This window comes from Saccostrea cucullata, unplaced genomic scaffold, assembly GCF_032062105.1.
Source record: "Saccostrea cucullata isolate Sc308-1 unplaced genomic scaffold, CSIRO_AGI_Scuc_v1 ctg88, whole genome shotgun sequence".
Lineage (NCBI taxonomy): Eukaryota > Metazoa > Mollusca > Bivalvia > Ostreida > Ostreidae > Saccostrea > Saccostrea cuccullata.
The window spans coordinates 484568-501314 of record NW_026930139.1 but is presented as its reverse complement, the minus strand read 5'-3'; the positions used below and the strand labels follow the sequence as shown (position 1 = coordinate 501314).

Genomic DNA, 16747 nt, shown 5'->3' with positions numbered 1-16747 from the left:
TGATTGTTATTGGGGGGAAGTTTTGTTTTCTGCAAGATGTTTTTGTTCCTGACCATGTAAGGAAGAAAACATGGTAAACAAGAAGATCCAACGGTCTTCCCCAGCAAAATTAGCGACACTGGCTGTCGTCGGCGGAGCTCTGATTTTGCTGTCTGTGCTTAGAAAAGGAATTCCTCTTGATGCAGTTTCGAACTCCGACCCTGGACACCTGTCGAGGGGATCTTCAGGTGTTTTAAGGACATTGCTGTGGCATAAAGACTCGGCTACTGATGGAGTGTACAGTCTCTCTGTGTATAACCAGTCTGTTGGCGACTCAGATTCTGATGCAGATGTATGTTATTCAGCTGTTATCAATTTGGTTTCTTTTAATTAAATAACTTAATTTAATGACCTCATTTATAGCTTGAATTTATAAAGTATATTTTATCTTTAAGTGGATATTGATTGAATGACAGTATATAAATATGTTTATCATGCATGTTTGTCAGATATTAAAAATATGAATGATAATAGGGTAGAAATTTATGAAGTTTTTTTATAAGAATTTGTGTCAAGTAAAAATTCTAAGAATCTGAAGCAAAAGGGTGTGTGTGTGTGTGTGTGTGGGGGGGGGTTACAACACCCATTGACATAAGGTGCCTGTGAGTGAGAGAAATGTGATGGATGGATCTGAGTCAGGATTCTACCCAGGGTCCCCTGGATCACTAGTCAGGTGCTCCACCAACGGAACTCAGAACAAGTATACGTACCATATTCCTCCCTCATTAGAGATGTAATCTCCCCTAAAACATCGTCCCTTCCAGGGTCTTCCCTGACAGGTCTTTCACTTGTCTCTTCCTATGCATGGTCGCATAATGCACAAATTATAACAGGAAATGTCATAAAAGTAATGAAACAGACCAGGATTCGAGCCCCTTAATCAATAGTCAGGTGCTATACCAACTGAGTTATTGGTAATGGATAGGTTTCCCCCAATTACTTACCCATGCACTCTGAGTTGCGGTTCGTTATAAGTGTTTTTGCATGTGTGGCAGGGGAAGATTTTGAGCTATATGTTAAAATAAACAGACCTACACAGTGATATATGCACTTATTTTGATTAATGATGTGAATTTCTCCCTTCCTTTTACCCACCTTAACTTATGTTTAATCCCAATCATGACAAGGAGCACACTGTGGGAGTGTCAGGTCAGCAGGGGATGCTCATGCATGCACTCCTCCATGGCATCTGATCCCACCTCTGATGTTTAAGAGGTCCTTGTTTGCCCTGCTCCTAAAATGTATTGTTTGAATGGACATTTGAGCTTGAATACTGTATGTTTTCTCCTTTTTTCATTACTTTACTTTGCAGTGCAGCGATGTCCACAATGTGAATAAATCCGAGCGATGCGACTTCACAAAGACTACAGATGACTGTTCAATAGATGAGGGGTTTATTGACTACACAGTGTTTTCATACTGTCAATTCTCCCCAGCTTTACTACCTCTGGCTCTTATCATTCTGGTAAGAAAACATCACTGGCTCTCAGCATTCAGGTAACAAAACCGGCCACAGACAAAATACGTACAGTTGAACTTTTTATCTAAAGCACTGGTACCATGGGTATTTTGAGGTAATTTGGAAGTTCCAACTGCTTATTTTTTTACCCCCACTCCGAAGGAGAGGGGGGTATACTGTTTTACCCTTGTCTATCTGTCTAGCCGTCCGTCCATCTGTTATGCTTTGGGGTACCCATCTCTTATCTGCAAATCCTCTCATACCACTGAATTTTTATTACATATTGCCATTGTGCACCTCCTATTTTACTTTTTGATCCGACACATATTTTGGGTTTCCCATAGCAAAACACGGACACTGCCATTAGATTCATATGGGAGGCGGGGGGTATCATTGAGTGAGCTCATTGCTCACAGTACTTCTAGTTTGTCTTACATTGAAAGCATTTTATAAAATAATATTCTAACAGCAAGTATTCATTACACTTCACTTATTCATACAGAACATGCTTATTTCAGTTCATATGGTGGCTGTTTCTGTTCATTGGCCTGGCCATAACAGCTGATGACTAGTAAGTTTATACACAGTACTAATACAACAGGAAATCATGCATGTGAATATTACATCTAAAACTACACAGTGAATCAAAAAACCATGTACAATAGTTTAGTATTCTGTATGCACTAGCTGTCTTTATTTTTCATTCTGATTATCTTTATGACAACACTTTTTGTATCAGCCATTCTTACTTTTTTTCAGTTTCTGTCCTGCCTTAACTGTTATCTCTAAAACATTACATCTGAGTCATAACATTGCTGTATCCTTTGGTTTGAAGTTTGATAAGTATAAATACTGAATAAAATATGTATCATATTTGATTTTAATCATTAAATTAGGATATTTATATTGTAAACTAAAGTTGATCCAATTATTAATCACCAGTCTTTCATTTAGCAGTAAATACACCCTCAGTTCTGTAATTCTGTAATTCTTATGATACCCATCAAAATAAGGAAATGCCTGCATCAGAATTAAATACCTACAAGATACATGTATAAGTGTCACGATTCTTCCTGGAATATATGAGTATGTCAATGGTATATTTCTACTGAACCTTGTATAAATATCATCTGGAATGATAGTGGTCCTTATATGAATTTTATGTGAGAAAACTGTGTGAGTGTCCACAAGTGCTTTTAAACATCTACTTGTCATATATAATAAATATACATTTTTAGCTCACCTCGACGAAGTTGAGATGAGCTTATGCTATACCCCTGGCGTCGGCGTCCCAGTTAAAGTTTTAGGAGCAGGTCCATTCCCAAGTAACTATAAGCCCTACCTGGACCAAACTTGCATGGATGATACATCTAGGGATGGACACTACCAGACTTGCTTCGGATGCTGGATCTGACCTACATTTTCCAGATGAGTGACCAGGTTAAAGTTTTTGGAGCAGGTCCATTCCCAAGGAACTATAAGCCCTACCCGGACCAAACTTACATGGATAATGCATCTAGGGATGGACAGTACCAGACTTGCTTCAGATGCTGGATCTGACCTACATTTTCCAGATGAATGACCAGGTTAAAGTTTTTGGAGCAGGTCCATTCCCAAGTAACTATAAGCCCTACCCGGACCAAACTTGCATGGATGATGCATCTAGGGATGGACACTACCAGACTTGCTTCAGATGCTGGATCTGACCTACATTTACCAGATTAGTGACTAGATTTTTCCCAAGTAACTATAAGCCCTACCCGGACCAAACTGGCATGGATGATGCATCTAGGGATGGACACTACCAGACTTGCTTCGGATGCTGGATGTGACCTACATTTTCCAGATAAGTGACCAGGTTAAAGTTTTTGAAGCAGGTCCATTCCCAAGTAACTATAAGCCCTACCCGGACCAAACTTGCATGGATGATACATCTAGGGATGGACACTACCAGACTTGCTTCGGATGCTGGATCTGACCTACATTTACCAGATTAGTGACTAGATTATTCCTAAGTAACTATAAGCCCTACCCGGACCAAATTTGCATGGATGATGCATCTAGGGATGGACAATCGAAACTTGCTTCGGATGCTGGATCTGACCCACATTTTCCAAACGAGTGACGAGGTTAAAGTTTTTGGAACAGGACAATCCCCAATGAATTTTAAGACCTATTTAAACAGAACTTGCTTGAATATTATTGTCAGAATAAAAACCAACTGTTAAGAAAATATGATGTGAGATTTGCATTACCTAAACTGATATTAACATTCGTCAAGGTGAGCTTTGTAATCTTTGATTACCTATGTTTTATGATATAGGCAACACAAAAAGACCAGTAATTAAATTATTTGTTTTATTCATAATTATTGATTCATGATTGCTCTATATTTTTAACTAATGGTTGATTCCACTACTGTTATAAAGTCAATTCTAACAGATGGAAATTGCTAATATCATGTTGACTCATGTTGAATGGCCCCCACCTTAGCTGTGCATTAACAAAGGAATATTAAGTGTTACATTAAAAATATACCATACAGCAATCAAACATCTAACCCTTAGACATATCACCATTAGACATAGCAACCAAACATCTCATTATTAGTCATAGCAATCAAATATCTCACCATTAGACATATAGCAATCAAACATCTCATTATTAGCCATAGCAATCAAACATCTCACCATTAGACATAGCAATCAAACATCTCACCATTAGACATAGCAATCAAACATCTCACCATTAGACATAGCAATCAAACATCTCATCATTAGACATTGAAATCACACACCTCATCATTAGACAATGCAATCAATCATCTCACCATCAGACATAGCAATCACACATCTCACCATTAGACATCTCATCATTAGACATTGCAATCAACATCTCACCATTAGACATCTCACCATTACACATAGCAATCAAAACATTTCATCATTAGACATCTCACCATTAGACATAGCAATCAAACATTTCATCATTAGACATAGCAATCAAACATCTCACCATTAGACATAGCAATCAAACATCTCACCCATAGACATCTCATCATTAGACATAGCAATCAAACATCTCATTATTAGACATATAGCAATCAAACATCTCATCATTAGACATAGCAATCAAAGATCTCATCATTAGACATCTCACCATTAGACATAGCAATCAAACATCTCATCATTAGACATAGCATCCAAACATCTCATTATTAGACATAGCAATCAAACATCTCACCATTAGACATAGCAACCAAACAATTCACCATTAGACATCTCACCATTAGACATAGCAATCAAACATCTCTTCATTAGACATAACAATCAAACATCTCATTATTAGACATAGCAATCAAACATCTCACCATTAGACATAGCAATCAAACATCTAACCATTAGACATCTCACCATTAGACATAGCTATCAAACATCTCATCATTAGACATAGCAACCAAACATCTCATCATTAGACATTGCAATCAAACATCTCATTATTAGCCATAGCAATCAAACATCTAATCATTAGACATAGCAATCAAACAATTTGCCATAAGACATTGCAATAAAACATCTCACCATCAGATATAGGAATCACACATCTCATCATGAGACATCTCACCATTACACAAAGCAATCAAACATCTCATCATTAGACAAAGCCATCAAACATCTCATCATTAGACATAGCAATCAAAGATCACATCATGAGACATCTCATCATTAGACATTGCAATCAAACATCTCATCATTAGACATAGCAATCAAACATCTCACCATTAGACATAGCAATCAAACAATTCACCATTAGACAGAAATCACACATCTCATCATGCGACATTGCAATCAAACACCTCATCATTAGACATTGCAATCAATCATCTCACCATTAGACATAGATATCACACATCTCATCATGAGACATCTCACCATTACACAAACCAATCAAACATCTCATCATTAGACATAGCAATCAAACATCTCATCATTTAGACATAGCAATCAAACATCTCAACATTAGACATCTCATCATTAGACATAGCAATCAAACATCTTGACATTAGACATCTCACCATTAGACATAGCAATCAACCATCTTGTCATTAGATATTAACCATCTTGTCATTAGATATTTCACCATTGGACATTGCAATCAAATATCTCATCATTAGACATAGCAATCTAATGACTTGACATTAGACATCTCACCATTAGACATAGCAATCAACCATCTTGTCATTAGATATTAACCATCTTGTCATTAGATATTTCACCATTGGACATTGCAATCAAACATCTCATCATTAGACATAGCAATCAAACATCTCATCATTAGACATAGCAATCAAACATCTCATCATTAGACATAGCAATCAAACATCTCATCATTAGACATAGCAATCAAACATCTCATCATTAGACATTGCAATCAATCATCTCACCATCAGACATCTTATCATTGGTCATTCATGTTGAAATCAAACATCTCACCATTACACAAAGCAATCAAACATCTCATAATTAGACATAGCAATCAATCATCTCACCATCAGACATAGAAATCACACACCTCATCATTAGACAATGCAATCAATCATCTCACCATCAGACATAGAAATCACACACCTCATCATTAGACATTGCAATCAAACATCTCGTCATTAGACAACTCACTATTAGACACCTTACCAAGCTGTCCTACTTTGTATCAATTGTTTCATTTATTGTGTGTATCTTTTAAAGAAAAAAAACCTTATGATTTATGTTTTTATTTGCAAATATTATGCTCTTGTTGAATTTTTTTTATTCAATACTTTGCAAGTTTTGTGATTTGAGTAAATTTGTCTTTTAAACATTTAAAAGTACATATTATGTGCTTTAATATTAAATCATAGGAATAATTGTAACTTTCTGGGCAACCATACTTTACAATGATTTTCCTTAACCTGAATGAAGGGAGTTACTTTTCTGGCTTTTGGAAATGGGGCACCAGATATCTTCTCTGCCATTGCTGCTATTGGTAATGCAAAGAATGGCGAGGCAGGCCTGGCATTTGGAGCATTACTTGGTAAATATCACCCAAGTGTTTATGACAATACTTAATTAAAAGTTATGGTGTAAATTGTTTTTGTTCAAAAAATACCTAACATTAAGTGTCTGTGAGGAAAAGTGATAATATATAGTTGTTCTTGTAATAAACTCTGTGCATGGTATTTAAATAATTCCTGAAGAGGTTTCACATATAGCAATTCATGATCACTTAAGATCACTTCATGTTTATACAAATTTCCTGAACATCTGTTATATGTAAAAACTTCCTAAGCACTTAATCTATCTAGTGTTTTCTTCTGTAAAGCAAATGAATGCATGACATTGCAATCATAATGTAAAAATTTGCTGAGTAACTATGTGTATTTCAACTGCTTGGCCAAGATTTGACCAAATTATTGCCTCAGCCCTATAGGTACATGTAATCTAACTGTAAGCAGACATTCTTGCATTTAAAAGTATAAAAAATGAATAAATAAAAGAAAATCAGTGATAATTTAAAAAAAAATCGTACATTCTCCTGTAAGCTGTTTGAGTTTAGATATAATGGTTTAGATTAAAATCATTTTTAAATAATCTTTGGCATATTGGGTCAACATAAAACCAGCATTAAACCAACATTGTGTAATTTTAATTTATGTTATATCAAACTGTCAGCCTAGAGATGCTTCAGTAGTCTCAGTACGTTACATGCTTTATACAGGAGCTGGTGTATTCGTGACAGCGGTAGTGGCGGGCACTATCGCCATTATCCACCCTTTCGACGCCATGCAGAGGCCATTCCTCAGGGACATTGTCTTCTACCTCGCCGCTGTTTTCTGGACTTTTGTTACCATGTGGGACAAAAAGATTACAAAGATGGAGGCAATAGGTATCAAATGCACTGCTTAGCAAAAAGATTACAAAGGTAGAGGCAATAGGTATCAAATACACTGCTTAACAAAAAGATTACAAAGATGGAGGCAATAGGTATCAAATGCACTGCGAAGCAAAAAGATTACAAAGATGGAGGCAATAGGTATCAAATGCACTGCTTAGCAAAAAGATTACAAAGATGGAGGCAATAGGTATCAAATGCACTGCTTAGCAAAAAGATTACAAATGGAGGCAATAAGTATCAAATGCACTGCTTAGCAAAAAGATTACAAAGATGGAGGCAATAGGTATCAAATGCACTGCTTAGCAAAAAGATTACAAAGATGGAGGCAATAGGTATAAAACGCGCTGCTTAGCAAAAAGATTACAAAGATAGAGGCAATAGGTATCAAATGCTTTGCTTAGCAATATACAAGAACAAGTTTTAATAAAAGAATTTACATTTGGAAGTAAGCTTATCTGAAATTAAGCTGTAAGAGCCAATAAGTATATTTTTTAACAAACGGATTCACTTAACATTCCGTAAATAAGAATTTTTTATTTGCAAGAATGTTATTTTTACATGATGAAGCCAGAATTGCTCGCAAAAATTTCTTGTGTATTTTGTCATGTAAAATGATTACATATAACACTGATCAAAATCATGCAATCATTAAATTTTCACTTTTCACATAAATACCAAATAGCTACATGTATGATATCTTGCAAAAAGAAATGTCAACAAAACTTTTGTGACATAAAAAGAGAGAGAGAGAGAGAGAGAGAGAGAGAGAGAGAGAGAGATCGAGCCAACATTTAACATCATTTATATTGTAGGTTTTATTTTACTGTACATCTTTTATGTGCTGGTTGTGGTGCTAGGAAGATACATATACCAGAAAATCAAAGGACCGGTAGGGGTTATAGGAGAAATTAGCATTAGTAAGTACATGTACATTGGCAGATCTATTTAAGGAAAGTTCTGTGTGAGTTATTGATATGTGAATCACACAGACTTGTGTCTTATGCCTATGTGCAGGTCTGTGTGGTTAACACACCAATAACTCACACAGAGCTTAATGATGGCCTTGTTTCAAATTCTAAAAGTCCAATGTCTAAGTTTCAGTATTAGGTTAAATTTATTACATACAGAAAAATTGTCATAATTTAATGTGTAGTCTCTTATATTTTAGCATTTATCAATAAATGGATATTTCCTTTAAGTTCGTAACAGAAAAGTAACTCAGATCTCCACTATTGTTTCTGGACCTGATCTGTCCAATACAGAACACTACAATGCTTTTTCAAAAATAGAATTTGAGAACGAAATAAATTATATCCTTAGTTTTAATTCTGTGTTGCAGGAAATGAAGACAAAGATCACACAGCAAGTGATGTAGAAGATAGAAACACAGGTAGGTTCAATTTTAGGATTTGATTGTACCCCTATATAGTTTTAATAACTCATTGAAATTTCATAAAATTCAAGAGAAAAAAATTTAAGTTAGTAAGTAATGGGAATTTTGGAATTTACCCCTGAAAGATATGAAATTAATATATCAATTTCAGAGCTTTTAATTTCTGCAGTGGTAATTTGCAGAAATGATTGTTATGGGATGTGACTACTGGAAAGTGGTTACCATACTTATTCCCTGTTGCATGTTTTTCGTAATGATGTGATTGTATGGATTGCTTATAGAAGTGAGAACTAGGATCTGTGCGATTTGTTTCACAAGCAATGTCTACAGATATTCTATCCTTCTGTGATTATATCTTTTTCAACATTTTCTGTAATATCAGTTTTTGATTTGCTTTTGACTCAAATATACACTTCATTCTTTAAATCATGGACTACAGATAATTGTGTATGTACTTTTCCTGAAACAGGGTCAGAGTTTGTTTGATTTGATGCCATAGTTATATTTTCCAATGATTTCACATGAGAGATGAATCAAACTAGTTCACTGTCAATTTCACTTTTTGTACTCCCATTAAGGTCCATCACTTTCCGGGGTATAAAATACATGTAAATTTCATTTGGTTCAGTAAATCACTCGCTGTCTCATCTTCAACATTCCAAAAATATGGAGAAATGCAAAAAATGCCCATTTTACAATACAATGTATATAAATATTTTATTCAAACAGACAATGAGAGAGAGCCCTTATTAACAAATCGTTGTGAAGACACCAAGAATAGTGTGAATATACTAACGGACAGCACAGAGAGTAGAGCAGAAGACACAAGACCGTTCCAACAATTCTTGTCTGCCATTAATCCAATAGATGTAGAAAGCTGGCCAGAAATGGGCATTGTCAAGCGGATCTATGAGGTTTTTAAGGTACACACAAAGTTTACCGTTGACATGCAGTATTTATATCCCATTGATATTATCTCTCTTATTAGCTCACATGAGCCAAAGGCTCAATTGAGCTTTTCTGATCACATCTTATCCACTTCTGTCTGTCTGTTCATCTTTCTGTTAATTTTTCACATTTTAAATTTCCTCTCAAGAACTTTAGTGCCAATTTTAACCAAACTTGCCATAAAGTATCCTTATAGTTAAAAGAGATAAAAATTTATTCAAATGAAGTTTCATGCCTCAATCCAAAGGGTTATTTTTACAAATAAGTGAAAATTTTTTTCATCGTATAAACATCTTCTTCTGGGCCAAAATAGAAGAAAATAATGGAAATATCTTCAGATAGTGCAGATTCAAGTTTGTTCAAATCATGACCCAATTGGGATAGGTTTGGGCCACAATGATTGATGAAATACAAACAAATAAATAAGAAAAAATCTTTTTAAAAAGTTTTCTTTTAATTGTAAAGCCTAGCTGTGATTGTCATATTTATGCAGAAGCATCCTGTATTGTAGATTTAATTTTTTAAACCATGACTCATGGGTTATGATCAATAATAAGTGATCAAACCTTCATTTTTGATAGGCCTTTATACATGTAGGTAAAATCTTTTTAAAAAAAAATCTTCTCCAGAGCAGCAAAGCCATAATAAGTCATATTTTTAAAGAATCCTCAGGTAGTGTTAGTGTAGAATTAATTGTTAAATCAATTTAAGCTTTCCCCCAACAAGAGTAGGTCAAGACCACCTTTATATTTTAAATTTTTAATACAAAACTGATTTCTGCTTTTTCTAGCCAAAGTGTTAAATCATGTGTGGGTAGCCTGATGAAACAAGTAATGATTCAGAATTTTGTTAGGCCTCAAAATATTCATCATTAAATGGATTTGATAATTTATCAGTTCTGTTTATTCTGGTTAAAGATAACCATACAAGATGCGTAATTAAGTTTTTAACATTCTTGTATTTATTTTTATTGGTGACATCTTTAACACACTAAATTCACCACAGATACAATGATTTTGTAGTGCCCTATGGTATTCCTCTTAGTAATTACTACGCCTGTAGTGGATTATGATGAAGAGTTACACAAGTGGAACCGCTATCTTAACTCTCTACAGCTTACCACTGGACTTGTGTTTGCCTCTCTGGCCACCAAAGGTTTTATTTTCTGTTTTACCTTAATTATTTCATTAAAAAAGGTTAATTATATGACATTTAAATAATATTCTCTAATATTTTCTAAAATTCTGTCTTCATTGTTGCAATGAGATTCTCTGCTCTGCAGTGCCATTATTTTAATTTTCCATTTTAGTACTTTTTATGAATTTTCTTTATTGACAGTGGGATTAAAAACAATTGGCAGCAGTTTTCCTGTCTGGGCTCTGGTTCTCATTATTGGAATAATACTCAGTCTTCTGGTTTTCTTCACCTCTAAAAATGACCAACAACCAAAATATCACCCAGTAAGATTTCTTCCCCATCATTCTTTGAAATTAAGCTTTATATAAAATCAACTGAAAATATTTTAATAATAATGAAAGGTGACATAATCATATTTTGTTTAACAGTATACTTTATTCCCTGCTCATCTACAGTATAAAATATAACCATGAGTATATTTCAGCTGTTTGCCTACGTGGGTTTTGTAGTAGCAGTAGTCTGGATTTACTCTGTAGCCAATGAAGTGGTCAATATTCTACAGGTACATGTGTAGATGTTAGCTTCAAGGATATTTCTATTTAATCCTTGGCCTGTACTGACATTGATATTTTTAGGTCTGTTGGGATTTATATTACATATGTATACCTCTAAACATAGACAGCTGTGAATCTAAAATTTGGTTTACTTGTCAGCAAAAACAATTTATCATTAAGTCATATGCCGACTGACTTTTTTCATACTGATTGTTAGGACATTATTTAGTTACTGAGTTGTCCACAGATTTTTTCCTTTATTTCTCATTATGACAAGGAGCACACATAAGGTGTGACAGGTTGGCAGGGGATACTCACTCCTCCACGGCACCTGATCCCACCTTTGATGTTCTGGAGGTCAGTGTTTGCTGAGCTCCTATTTTGTAATGTTTAATGGACATTTGAGCTTGGATACTGTTCATAATCTCCACATATTTCATTTACTTAGTTGAGAATTTTATGTACAATTTATCAGCCTGTAGCGTAATCCATAAATTTGGATTGGGAATTAAAATATAAACATCTTGTGTTTCACTCTGAAATTGCAGCATCTGAATTTCCTTTTTCAATGGATTCCTGCAACTAGAAAAATCTTCAGAAATTCTTAGCTAAAAATTTTAATATACCTTCCCACCCCAACCCGCTAAATTTTTTGGGAATGCTTAAAAGTGTTTAGGAAAGTCATATCTTTATGGAAGATCATGTTATTATATTCAGTGTATTTTTTTTATTAGCTCACCTGAGTCGAAGGCTCAAGTGAGCTTTTCTGATCACATTTTGTCCATCGTCTGTCCGTCTGTCCATCCAGCTGTCCGTCCCTCCATCTGTAACCTTTTCACATTTTTGACTTCTTCTCAAGAACCAATGGGCCAATTTTAACCAAACTTGGTACAAATCATCCTTGGATGAAGAGGAGTTTAAATTGTTAAATGACGGGCCATGTCCTCTTAGAAGGGGAGATAATCAAGAAAAGACAAAAATAGGGTGGGGTCATTAAAAAAATCTTCTTCTCAAGAACCACTGGGCCATGAAAGCTGAAACTTATGTGGAAGCATCCTTGGGTAGTGTAGATATTAAATTGTTAAAATCATGACCTCTGGGGGTAGGGCATGGCCACAATAGGGAATCCAAGTTTTACATAGATATATTTAGGAAAAATCTTTGAAGAATCTTCTTCTCAAAAACCACTGGGCCAGGAAAGCTGAAACTTATGTGGAAGCATCCTGCATGGGGTAGTGTAGATTCTAAAGTATTAAAATCATGAAAGGGAAGGGGGTAGGGGGCACGGTAGGTATAGCAAGAGGGGAAATCTGGTAAAGAACTGCGTCACCCAAGTTACTCAGGTGAGCGATGTGGCCCATGGTCCTCTTGTTTAGTCTATTTTCCTTGTTTTCAAAAAGTTATAAAATTGGCTTGGAAGATTTTTCTCATGAAAAAAATCATATATATCAATATGAGCCAAGTATATTTAAATGTGATAAATTTTGGCAGAATTTGACTTGATCGAAAGAGGACCATTCTGGAAATATGACATCACTAACTCAGTACCTAAATTTTAAAAAGAAAAAAACCTAAAAATGACTCATTTCAAGGGTTAATTCCCTTATGAAAACGGTTTCCACGGCCATTGCCCACATATATTTTCAGATATATTCTGCAAAATCTTTTGAAAAATCACGTTTCTCAGTATCTCTGTGGGACAACATGTGTGCTCTATATTATCTTAAGGAAAGTTCCACTGAGAATTGAAGTCTTCTGCAACTAATTATTTAAAGAAAATACACAAAAATGCACAAGTCCATGATGTCACAATTGGCATTTAGGGGGTTCTGTGGGGAAAATGATTTTTATATTTTTACTGCATGGAGTTCCTTTTATTCACATAGGATTTTTTTTCTTTCTTACATCTCTTTCATATTTTAGAAAAATACAGGGCCAGATTTGTATTGACACTGTACATTGTTCTTTTACTTCAACTAAAATAAGTATTGGTGTGTCATAATTTTCTGACCTTGATCTTCCCTATGACCTTTACATCTCATCTCAAGCTATTTACTTTAACTAAGTATTGGTATGTCAATATGACTGTAACCTTTTTTTTCCTGCTGGAGCTCATAATTTTAGGTTTTTATTCCATGTCTTAATGTTTACTTATTGTAGACCTTTGGAGTGGTATTTAGTATAAGTAATGCAGTGTTAGGACTCACTCTGCTGGCCTGGGGTAACAGTGTTGGAGGTGTGTATATACATCAATACTCAGTAAACTTTTGTGTCAATTTATTATTATGAATTTGCTATGGGTACACAATATGCTTCTTTAATTACAGATCTAATAGCTGACACTGTGATGGCCAGACAAGGGTTTCCCAGGATTGGCATATCGGCCTGCTTTGGAGGTCCACTGTTTAGTATCCTTGAGATGTTATTTCAGTGATCAGCATGGATACATTTACTGCATCAAAAATCTATCTGTTTCATACTGTATTAAACTGCTGAAAATATAAAAGGGAAAATTTGTCAGGGGGCAGAGTATTAAAACACTAAACAAAATGTGTTTGTGAAACACCATGTGCCCGGTGGCAACAAAGTTCAAAACAGGTATTTTAGCATATAGGTCATAGTCAAGGTAACAAGGTCATTGACCTTGGTGTCATTTGAAAGAGCTTAATTAGTGGAGTAGGCACACCAAATATGAAGTCTCTATCTCTCACAGTTCAAAAGTTATCGTGAAGGTTAAAGTTGACAAAAGACAAACAGATCAACAGACAAACAGAAAGACAGGACAAAAACAATCTGGGTGCATAAAAACGATCTTTTAAAGAATAGCAGTCATGCAGTGTGATTCAGGTACATGTAAGCATTGTTGTCCTTGAGTCTCTTGATTAAGACTGGTAATGGTTTTCCATTTTATACAACTATATATATGAATATATAAATTAAACTAGTGATATTTATTCCTTAAGAGATGAGATTTACTTTTAGGTATAGGAATTCCTTTTACAATAGCCACAGTAAAGAATGGAGACTATGACGTAAGTTTAAGCTTTGATTTCAAAATACACATGTGATGTCACATTATTTTAGCTCACCTGTCGTAAAGCTTGTTAGAATGTAGCAAAGCTGCTCAAAACTAGGCTACTAAGGCTGATGTTGAAATTGTATTTAAAAATGCTTCACAACACTTACTTTGTCAAGCCAGAACCCAACGAATACTGTATGCGTTCTTGGCGCAGACGATGATGTGCTGGTTCCTGAATACCTCTAAGAAATCATTTATAAATAAATGAAACGGCACGAACATGTGTTAAGCGCTAATTCATGATTACGCCAACAACTCCATATCCACTTATTGCGCTAAATTTTGAATACGCCAAATTATTTACACGAACTGTATTTATTTAATGTTTTTTTTTTTAATCTATCCAGAAAACTGACACCGTCAGAGAGGGTCATGCTAAAGGTTGTTAAAAGAAATAGAGTAGACATTTTAAGTTGTCTTTCTAAAATGTCATTGATTTTTATTCAAATATATAAACATAGAGACAAGGCAACGTGGCCCCAAATATACATGTACGAATAGTAAAGTACTTGTGTATAGAAAAGGAAGATATTTCTTTGAAAATGAGTTGTTGCATCAGAACTATAGTTATACATTCAAACATTTGTAGAGACAAACAGGCGAAGTAATATGACCCCACCATCTATAAGTGTTTTACTTTTGTTGTAAAGTGCATGTACTTTTGCCAAAATTTTGAAGACATTTCGTTCAATTATCTCATCTTTACAAAAGTGTTATGGATTTATATTCAGACAAATGTACATCAGACACAGTGCTATGAACCAAAGTTTTGTAGATAACTTGCTCTAATAATAATAAAGTACTTAGGTACAAAATAAAAAAAAAACTGGTCGAGTTATTGCGTCACATTTATACAATGTTTTCTGTAGCTCTCAATCACTTTGGAAGAGTACGTTTTGGCGGGCTTTTTGGCGCTGAGTCTTCTGACGTCATTGATAGTCGTACCTCTGTCTAAGTTCCGAATGTCTCGTCCATACGGTATAGGTCTCATCGTATTGTACATCATCTTCCTGGTGGTGGCGCTGCTGACAGAATCAAACGTCATCACCGCTGACATCAACTAATGGACAACTTTAGGTGCTAATTTAAGAATTTGCTCAACCAGTGTCTTTTGATATCTATCACGTGTTCTTTGTCGGCGTTTTGGATGGAGTTTTTCTTGGAAGTTAAACGACAGATAATGATTTCAGAGCATATCAGTGTGAAACGAATGGAAATGTTTGGAAATTGGTGTTATAAATTTAACGGTTTTTTGCACATCTACATACTTATACTAGTACTATTTTTTCATATATAGATTTAAGAATTTTTTTTAAGATGATGCTTAGTGCCTGTGATATTTAAAGAAAAGCCAAATCTGTAGATATTTATTAAATTGAACATTTTTTTTTGTATGAATTAATCTTATTGTAGTCATTTTATGCACAATGTATAACAAACATGACATTGATTTTTTTTTTTATTTATTCCACCAAATTTACACCCGACCCCACTCCCTACAGGGTTGGTCAGTGTTTGTCAAATGGATAAAGTATGATTTTTATTGAGTAAAAATAGCATTGAAACCGACTTTTTATAATGTAAAGAATATACTCAATCTAGAACCACCTGGCGTTTCAGATCATACGATATTAATAGTTTTCTTGTTTTGTTTTTTTTCCCTAAGTTTTAGCATTATACGATATAGGATATTTAAACGCTAGTTTTAGCATATAATTTTTTGATATTTTTTTATTCTTTTTGGTTATCATGTAAATAATTTATTCACAGAATCTTGAACTAATCAACTTGATACTCCATGTTAAGATACAATGTAAATGTTTCTGTTTATATTTCTATATATCAAACCCCCCTTTGTGTGTGCATGCCGATGGGATGACATATATTACGATTGTACAAATCTTATTACATGTACGAGTATGTATATGTAACTCAATGAAATCTTTGATATGTTTATCTACTTTAATGTAAAGATATCTACATACTTTGAATTCCGAACGTACCATATATGGCTCCAATTCTTTGATATTCAAAGTCTCTGTTTTAAGATTCAGTGATGAATTAAATATATATTATACACTTATATTGTATGATTTAGAAATGTTAATCATACATGTGTATCAGTGCCAACTGTGATATGATTAAATAATAAATTTACAGTACAGTGATGTATTAAGTTATTTTTCTTCATATGTTTGCGGTGTTGT

General features: G+C 34.4%; 2 protein-coding genes across 2 annotated transcripts in view; one reads left to right on the top strand and one right to left on the bottom strand.

Moving 5' to 3' along the window:
- The window catches only part of LOC134283043 (dihydroorotate dehydrogenase (quinone), mitochondrial-like), an 81058-nt gene extending 78429 nt beyond the window's left edge, over nucleotides 1–2629 (bottom strand). The window contains exon 1 of the mRNA XM_062765481.1: nucleotides 2542–2629. Coding sequence (XP_062621465.1) covers nucleotides 2542–2550 — 9 coding nt within the window. The 5' untranslated portion in view covers nucleotides 2551–2629. The remainder of the gene's footprint in view (nucleotides 1–2541) is intronic.
- LOC134283042 (mitochondrial sodium/calcium exchanger protein-like) lies at nucleotides 71–16709 on the top strand. The gene is made up of 16 exons (XM_062765479.1): nucleotides 71–331; nucleotides 1352–1504; nucleotides 2017–2069; nucleotides 2258–2315; nucleotides 6457–6568; nucleotides 7253–7420; nucleotides 8242–8346; nucleotides 8769–8819; nucleotides 9552–9745; nucleotides 10793–10925; nucleotides 11109–11230; nucleotides 11392–11469; nucleotides 13622–13697; nucleotides 13789–13869; nucleotides 14432–14493; nucleotides 15410–16709. Exons 1-16 carry the CDS (start codon nucleotides 71–73, stop codon nucleotides 15602–15604), a joined length of 1902 nt encoding a protein of 633 aa, XP_062621463.1. The 3' UTR covers nucleotides 15605–16709.
- Nucleotides 16710–16747: the final 38 nt, after the last annotated feature.